Source organism: Lolium rigidum, chromosome 5, assembly GCF_022539505.1.
Source record: "Lolium rigidum isolate FL_2022 chromosome 5, APGP_CSIRO_Lrig_0.1, whole genome shotgun sequence".
Taxonomy (NCBI): domain Eukaryota; kingdom Viridiplantae; phylum Streptophyta; class Magnoliopsida; order Poales; family Poaceae; genus Lolium; species Lolium rigidum.
This window is the reverse complement of record NC_061512.1, coordinates 246,419,878-246,429,381: the sequence shown is the minus strand read 5'-3', so window position 1 is coordinate 246,429,381 and position 9,504 is coordinate 246,419,878. Positions and strand designations below refer to the sequence as shown.

Below are 9,504 nucleotides of genomic sequence, written 5' to 3'. Positions count from 1 at the left end.
TTTTTCTTCTTTGGATTAGAAGAAGCTGATGATAGGGGTCTGGTCTGGTGGCGACTTATTTCGAGGAAGATGGTGATAGGATCAGGGCCACGACGACAATGACAGGGTGCACCATAGGTCAATGACATGTGTGGACGCCGGTTCCTCAATAATTTGGCGATGAGCAGGAATGGTGTAACTTTTCCGTATTCGCCTTAAAGCCGTAGACTGCAGCCTGCTGGAGGGGTAGATGTAACCTGGATGGTGGAAAAGCCATGTGGTCTATTGGCAGACAGGAGTTAGTTGGGCATCTCAGTTTGCATCTTTTTGAACACGATGGTGCTTTGGTCTAGCACGTAGATAAGCGTTACTTTCCAGCTAAATGACCAATGGGAAGAGACTGGGATATACTGACATACGTGTAGGCTGTAGCCAGATGAACCAATGGACTACTGAACAAACGATGGGTCAACATCTTCATCACGCTATGCAACGGCCACGTTTATCAGAACTCAACAGAGAAGGGATCCTCATGGCAACCGGAGAGCTTCCTTTGCGATCATCAGGCAACGCTAGTTGGTTACAACGTCCCATATACTTTCGAGTAATTTAACTGGCCATGCCTACATTGCCAGGATGTCAGATCAAAGGGTCCAACAATTTTTTTTCATTCCAAAAGAGAAGTTTCTTTCGAGGAAAGTTCAGATCATAGCCACTAAAAAGTTAATCTCAAAACAGAGCTCCACTCTTCAAACAGAATTCAGAATAAAGTAGACGTGAAGGCCAATTACGTGCAGGAGAACGACCTGCTACCAGACATCTCAAATCAAGAAACATTGGTCCATCACACGTGCTGGCCACTGGCTAGACCAGGTGTATCATGCAGATGATACTCTTTATTTATTTTTTTAACAGACTGGAGCATGTGGTCAGGTTGCCTGTGTCAGCTGCGTACATCATTGGCACCAATCAACAGTTTTAGCTTTCGAAAAATCACTGGGAAGAAAAACGGAGAAATCATGCCAGAGTGTTAGCCGTGTGATCCCAATCGAACAGGAACCACGAGATTTGTTTTTCCCCAAATTTTTAAGAAGTGTATCAATCAGTAGCTCTCAAATGGCCCAAATAAGGCTCACAATGCAACACCGAGTGAACCACAAGAGACTCATCATGTCATCTAGTGATCCACAAGAGCCTCATCATGTCATGATGCAATGGACACGTATATTTTAACCCCAAGAAAAGAACAGCAAAAAGGAGGAAAAAATCAAACCAACCAGAGCTTCCATGTAATCATCTGGCCACGGTGGTTCGTTACTGGGTGCTACGTTGTTTCGAGTAATTCAGCTGGCTACTCCTGCAGCCTGGGTGCAGCACAGTTACATTACTGAACAATGCCAGATCGCGGAGTAGCAAACGGATTCTTGCCAAAAGAAATAAGTTCATGGCTTCAGGTTATATCCCCTGAAAATCTCTCTCAGAAACGAAGTTATACTCCACAAATAGAATTCAAAATAACATAGGTACAAAGGTTAGCAGAAGTAGCAGCTACCAGATATCCAAAATTGTGTTCCACGAGATGAAAGAATGTTTGGTGCTTTTGAAAAGGTAAGGTCCAGCAAATCCTTTCGGAACATCTACTGGAAATGCAACCATGAACTCATTCCACATGGTGGTTAGCAGTCAGCACATGTGTATCAGGCATATACTACAGATGGGCAGATTGCATGTCACTTCTTTTTAAAATCCTCCTATGTTATTATTGTTTTTATAGTAAGAATTAAGAAACTAAACAGAGCCTGCCTTGGCATGCCACCTGGTAGAGATTGAATAGATGCGCATCCTTTGATGTATATGTGTCTGAAACAGACTGTATCAGTAGACCCCCTTCACAAATGGCACTTATTTCTTGATAGAGATGCACAACTGCAAGACTATAATACTGACACGATTTAGGTGCTTACCGCCAACATTAGCTACAACGCAAAAAAAAAAAAAAAAAAAAAAAATAGCTCCATCTTAACTTATTAATATATACTCCTAATTGAGTTTACTTGATTTTCCCAGGTTTTCGGTTATTAGTTTTCAAAGATAAGCTAGCCACAATTCAACAAACAGAACCACAAGAGATTTTGTTTTTCTCAAGCGGCATTTTATCAGTCACCATGGAACACTATCAACCATGAAACATGAAATTTTGTTTTTCTCCAAAAAAAAAATTTTTGATCGTCATTTTTCTCCAGTTATGTAGTCAATGTATCAGCCGCTAACTCTCAAATGGCCCAGAACAAAGGCGCACAGTGTGACACACGGTGAGCCACCAGAGCCTCACCATGTCATTATGCAATGGACAGGTATATTAACCCCAAAAACAGAAGCTAACGAAGAAAAGGAAAAAACGCAAGCCAACAGGAGCTTCCTTGTAATCATCTGGCACCGGTAGTTGGTTACACTGTGCTATGTTGTTTCGAGTAATTCAGCTGCCCATGCCAGAATGGAAGGGAATTATAGCACAATGCCAGATAGAGGAGGGGCAAACAGTTTCTATCCCCGAAAAATATCTCTCCAAAACTAAGTTATATATTCCCCAAAAAGAATTCAGAACAACGGATAGGTGCAAACGACAAATATTAGCAGAAGTACGAGCTACCAGATATCCAAAATTGCACTTCACCAGGTGAAAGGATGCTTTGGTGCTTTTAAAAAGGTAAGGTCCATCGAATCCTTTTCGGACATACAACATTTCCTGTTCCAACATATTGCATACCCATCTACTCGAAATGTAGGACTATCAACCATGAATTTATTCCACATGATGGTTATTGGTCACCACAGGTGTATCATGGATGTAATACAGATGAGCAGATTGCCTGCTACCTCTTCTTTGTTAAATCCCCATATGTTATTATTTTTATAATAAGAATTAAGAAACTAAAAAGAGCCTGCCTTGGCATGCCACCTGGTGAAGATTAAATAGATATATATCCTTTGCATATCATCCGAAATAGACTATCAGTAGACCCCCATAAAAATGATACTTATTTCTTGATAAAGATGCATAACAGCAAGACTATATAATACTGCGCCACTAGGTGCATACCTCCAACATTAGCTACAGCACAATTTTTCAATTAGCTACATCACAACTTATTAATATATAGTTGAGTTGAGTCAGTTGGTTTTTTCAGGGTTTTTATGTAATTAATTTTCAAAGATAAGCAGCTAGCCACGACTCAACAAACAGAACCACAAGAGCGCTCCAAGTGGCATTTTATTAGTCACCCAACAGAGACTCATATTTTGTCTACTTCACTTCCAAGTTACAACAAAGGCGAGGATACTGGGTACAGTGGCCATCTAACTAGAACTCTACAAGGATTAACTATGTACCTCTGTTAGTAAACGAATTTGTGAATCAGTACCATTTTGCTTCCAAAATGTGGGCAGGTGATACAACAGACTCACGGGAAGATCAAGCTGACAAGTGTCCAGGGCTACTGGGAAAAACAGAGGTTAGCACAAAAACAAACTAAATTGTCTACGCTGATATTACTTACAGCAAGGGCTGAAAGAAACCCTTTGACCTGCACGGTGACGGTAACAAATGACAAACATAATGAGTCATTGCCGCTTTCCTTTAGATTTTACAGAGGCCCACTGAAAATGATTGCAGTTAGCTTCTGGATTTGATGAAGGTCCCTGCAAATATAGAAACACGTTGGTCACATTAAAATATCGATGGTTTACATCCTTCTACAGAAATGCTTTGAAAGCTGCACAGCATATTATGGCTGTTCCTCTTATATGGGCTGAGTAGCAAACTCTGAAGTTAAAGTACCTGAGCACGGCCACAGACATAGAATTGGCGACCAATATTGGAGCCCTTCTTCACAGACCTTGGAATGCAAGGTTCACGATGTCCTTTGCAGACTGGTAGGGTCATCTTCATTCTCTGTTGTATTCTTTGCCACTCCAATGTTGCAACATTACAGTTATCAGTTGAAAGTGAACATGATATAGAGCTGTCCTGATCTACTTCAGCTGCAGCTGTACACTGAATGTTCTCCGGCAGACTATCATCCTTTGGATAACATAATTCACCCATACCCGGTACTGTATCTACTGAACTAACTAAGCTATTGATATTGGCATCCTCTGTCCTTGTCTCTGGTCTTCGAAAAAATGATTTGATTGTTGGCTGTGAGGATAAGTTATGTTTGTTCTTCTTGTTTGACATAGACTTGATGCTAGAAAAAGTAGCTTTCATACCATGTGGTGCCAGTAATGTTGCACTACTATTTTGGGAGTTGCCACTTGGACCTTCATTTATCCAATGATCGAGATTCCTCCGCTTAGACGTAGAACTAGGAAGGTCACCACTTTTAGAAAACTCGGCAATACCAGTTGACGATTCTTCCTTGGACATACTTTTGCTCTCCAGGTCATCAGTACAGCAGTTTTCATTTGCTCGATCCTGGGACATATTTAAACCTGGGCCATCTTCAACTTCAGAAATTTTCCCTTTACTGAGGAATGATACTGCATGTTGGAGTAACACAATTGGTTAGTATGATGTATGTACTACAACTGGTATTCCTTGTGCCTGCAATACTTTACATAAGGCCAGGAGTGGTTGGGTTACCAAGTATAAGCAAAGATAAAATGAACAGTAGACCCGATCTATCATGTAAGGAGGTGTATCACGAGAAATACATAGTGGCTCTCGGGTGCCACACACACCCCCATACTTGGAAAAAAAAATATAAAAGGTTAAAAAAATCAAACTTTTTTGGAAATCAAAGATGATCAAGTTTTGTATTTGAAACAAAATATTTCCCTAGGAAGTTACTTTCATTGTATCCTGGGTAAAGAAAACAAACTCGAAACACCCCATGACCAGGTACTATTCACTTTATATTCGTCATAAAAAAAAAATCGCCCTGAAGACTATGGGAATCATTTCATTCACAAACAATTTTTTTACGAGTACAAACTTGGTCATTCTTGGTTTCCAGGAAGATTCAATTTTTTTTTACTTTTTTAAATTACTAAAGTATGGGGTGTGTGGCACCCGAGAGCCAAAAGTCCGTTTCCGGTGTATCACAGCCTACTATAACAAATCACAGTGCAGAAAAAATAGTTAGTTGGCATAATGAAGGGTAGTGTTGTCTGAACTAGGTATGGTGTGGAAACTAGAAACTCTAATCAACCTACTGTAAGAATTCAAAATTCAATGGTGAATAGTATGGAAGTTAATTTGCATAAACTCATATTGTTTATATATTATCTATTGAATTAGTTAATGTGCATGTACATATAATCAAGAAAATCATGTACGTAGTATCCAACCAAGGAGAGAATTCCTTCATGTGAATATTATAAAATACAGACAGTTGCTTAAAACTGTAAGGGAAGAAATGTAAGATATTTTCAGTGGGCTTGTCCAGTAGAACAGCTAAAGATAGTGTTCACATGTAACAAGGTACAGGAGTAACAGTCATGCATGTGATGGGAAGCTAAGTCATATAGTAGTTCACCAAGTTTGGCTACGTTAGCAGAATGACAATATAATACCCTGGTTTTAGCTTTGTATACTGGAGGATTCAAAATCACGATATGATATGGTGGAAAATGTTACATAGCACAAACATTGCATACCTATACTCTGTTGCCGTCCACGGATTTCTGGCAGATACCTTGCAGCTGATGATGGGGTATTATGGACTGGAAGTTCAGGTATTCCATTCAATATAATATACACTGGAATATGATCGGATCCTTCTAGTTTACTACTTCTCCCTCCTTTCCACCTGTTGACCACATAATAGTAAGCATATCTTGTATGTTCTCCACTTTGCCCTCGGAAAAGAGAAATGTTCACTTATTTACTTTGAGATATTTTCCGTATCCCCACTTCTTTTGAAATGATTCATTATCTCGCAATCATCCACATGGCAGTGGAAAATGCTATGGTTCTCTGCAGAATTGCAATTATGGAAACAGGAACCAGAAATGAGAATGTGATCTATTCTAGAACCATAATTGTATTCTTCAGCTCCAACTTTTTGATTAAAACAAGTATAAGCTCCAGTTCTGCATACAAGAAATGCAGCAAGCTTAGTATACAGGGTTAGTTACTGTCATGCAGTCATTGTAGATTTGTAGTGCTTACATTTCTTGAGACATTGAATACCCAATAGTGAAATATGTACTTACACCATGGGCATGGACAAACTAGTATACCAAAGTTACGAAATCAATAGAAGAATAGGCTGGAGTAGCTCATATGTATGCAAGTAAAAAAGAGGACTTGCAATACCTTTCAGGGTGTTTTGATCTGAAAGCATCAAAAAAGGGACCATCATTCTCTCTTAGCATGGACCTCAGCCATTCCCGGAACCTGAATTACGGAAAAGGATAATTAACTAACTATTGTTATTCCTGAGTGATTCCATGATTAAATTTATTTTAAAGAGAGCGGACAAATGCAATCATCACCAGCTGAAAGCCCAGTACAAAACATTAGTTTGAAGCCTTGCTGTATTTTTTTAGAGCAACTGAAGCCTTGCTGTATACCATTGTTACTAACAATTTCTAATTTTCTACTGAGCTTGAAGCCTTCACCTAGCAAGGTATATCAAGTTTTCATAGGAGAAACCAAGGATATATGTCATGTACTTTACAGGGAGCATACTTGCATTCATGCAAAGCTGAAAGCACGCTGCAAATCATTAGTTTGAAACCTTTCTTATGGAAATTAGTTCGGAGCCTAACTGTAGATGTTATCAACAAATTCTACTGAACTTGAAGCCTTCATGCAGCAAATGTATCCAGTTATTATAGGAAAAAGTAGAGAAGATATAGGTCAGTAACATGCAGCCTGTGGATAGGATTCCAGTTAAAATATATTGTGATTATCTCCTTTCATATGTAAAAGGATATCATAGGGCCCCCTACAGATTTCCAGGTCAAAAAATATACATCTCATAGTTTTATGAGACACAGTTGTTTCTCATGCTTTCAACCGGTTCAATTGCCATGTCCTAAAAGAACTCTTGAATTAAAATAGCAACAAGTATTTTAGCGAAATTTGCACTTAACATACGCAGAGAAAAATATCACCAAAGCATTTGCATCATTTTCTTCTGAAACTACTTGACATCTCTACAGAACTAGCGAGCTTATTTGCCAAATTTTCATTTTATAAAAATATGCGGCACAGAAAACCTTTCGCTGCACAATTCCATTGCAGATGCAAGCAAGTTGCAATAAAAAGGAAAGAAGTGGATCTTACATTTGCTTCTCGAATCCAGGAGGGGCGTCACACCTATCTATAGAACCAGGAGCAATATTCAGATCTCCAACGATGAAAACTCTCTTCCCTAGAGCCAATAGGTATTCCCATCGCTTCTAGAAGATTTTTGGAAGATGAAGGAAGTTTAATAGAAGTTATTAACTAACCTAACATGATAGTAGCTTACAACCAGCAGTATACTAACTGAAATGTACATAAGTACCTGCAGTATCTTGTAAAATAGTAGCTTAAAACGAACTCGTTCTTCATCATCTTCGCCAATGGCTGGGCCATATAAATTAAAAAGAACTACACAGATAGTGTGATACACGTCATCACATACAGAGAACAAATCAGATGTGACAAAAAAATATTGATGTATTACATGAAAGTCATATAGTCCTCCTTTCCAGGCAAGAAGTGGCTTACCAAAATGTCCATGATCAGTGATTATACATCGCCCCTCATTGTCCAGCCTGAGTAGCTCCTCTCTTGTTATTTCACCAAGACCTTCCTCTTCCACAGGCATTTGAAGAACAAAATCCCCAATAGTTTCACTGTCTTTTGCAGAGCCCTGCAATCCAGCAAAGCCTTCTTCAGCTGCTACTGGCAGCGCAACTTCCTGACTGGAGAATGCTGATGTTACCCGGCAAAATGTCGCAACACCTACAATACATAAATTAATCAACAAAAACAGGATGAAGCATTCAGCATAACTTAAAAAATAACAGCCAATCAGAATATTCGGATGAATTACCATGGGTTCAAAGCGACTCACCGGAGTATGCTCCACGCCCTCTCGAGGTACGATTGCACGAAATGAATGCCTCGTATCCCTCGGCCATTATGACATCCCCAGACAAGTCCTGCCTCGACAGTTTCGTCTCCTGAAGCGCACCAAACATTGATACTGTCAGCTGAAGCGAGTCATGGGCTTAACCCTACTGATTCTAGTAAGTAACTAAACTGTGTTTCAATGAACACAGATCAAGCAGCAATTGTTAGTGTTACAATGCGACCATGGTGAATCCAAATTTCATGGAGCATAAACTGTATGATCGATTACATAATTGCGAGCAAACTGTAGTGAGTGAAGTAGTAACATTTGGCAAGTAGGCTAAGAGCTAGGGTTCAGACATATGATAGCCTAAATGGCAGATTGGGCGTATAGTGGTGGGGAGGAGGGGGGTCAGCAATCATCCAGACCTGGAAGCAGATGATGTCGGCGTCGAGGGAGTCCAGGAGGCGGCGGAGCGAGCCGTGCTGCGCCATCCGCGGCCGCAGCCCGTTCACGTTGTACGTCACTATCTTCACCATCCCCGCCGCCGGCGGGAGGCAGAGGCCCTCAAGACCCGCGGCAGATTCGACTGGGGCGCTCCACGCTTCTCCCACGCGGGCGCCGAGAACGAGATGGCCGGTGATTCGCGTTGCGGCGGCGAAATGTCCAGTCCCGGCCCGCGCCGGCGGTGGCAGTGAGCCCAATCCGGCGGACCGCTTAGGCTTGCTTACGCCTCACGTGCACCGTCCGATGCGAGCTTCATCTGAGCCCGTGCTCTGTTTTTTTGCATCCAACGCTCACACGGGAAAACAAAATCAAAAGTTCAACGAAGGAACATATTGGAAAAAACGTAATCCCGTGAGAAATTTAAAACGTAACTACAGTATTTGAGAAATTCACAATTTTTGGAACGTGATATGCAACTTTGACCAGTACTTTTTGTTTTGGGAGTAGAATTCAAAAGTTTTCATACAAGTGCACTGATCATGGTTTTATCACTGCTTTTAGCTTTTAACGAGTACTAAATGATCGTGCTGAGCATCCCAGTGGCGGAGTCAGGACATCAACCATGTGTTGTCAGCTTAATGTTATATAGTCAAATTTGTATAAGTTTTTAGTATTTTTTACACACTTTCGACTTGTTTCGTAAAAAAAATTGTGTAGTCATTTGACTACACAGCCTAGGTGTGGCTCCGCCAGTGCCCGCGGCGCCTTCTCAACCATTTTGATTTTCTGAGATGGCCCCTTGGTTGTCGGATTCCGCTTGCTCTGCCCATCTAGCGACTCAACACTCGCGTCATACTAGAAGGAAAAAAAAATTCCCACCCATCATCTCAACGTACCCGTGCAGCGCATGCGGGTGACTCTAGTTGTTGGCGTAGTTCCGCCCTCCTTTCCAACCCAGCCCTCCTCACCCCGCACGGAGTACCATCCTCGTCCATGTTGTGCGCCA

The 9,504-nt window shown here is 40.9% G+C and overlaps 1 protein-coding gene across 1 annotated transcript; it reads right to left on the bottom strand.

The window, feature by feature from the left end:
- Window positions 1-3,378: 3,378 nt before the first annotated feature.
- Window positions 3,379-8,590, bottom strand: LOC124655492 (DNA-(apurinic or apyrimidinic site) endonuclease 2-like). Its single transcript, XM_047194373.1, has 10 exons — window positions 8,480-8,590; window positions 8,052-8,160; window positions 7,703-7,939; window positions 7,497-7,582; window positions 7,274-7,389; window positions 6,299-6,379; window positions 5,869-6,072; window positions 5,638-5,789; window positions 3,818-4,518; window positions 3,379-3,678 (listed from the first exon to the last, which is right to left on the bottom strand). Exons 1-10 carry the CDS (start codon window positions 8,588-8,590, stop codon window positions 3,601-3,603), a joined length of 1,875 nt encoding a protein of 624 aa, XP_047050329.1. The 3' UTR covers window positions 3,379-3,600.
- Between the last annotated feature and the right edge of the window lie 914 nt (window positions 8,591-9,504).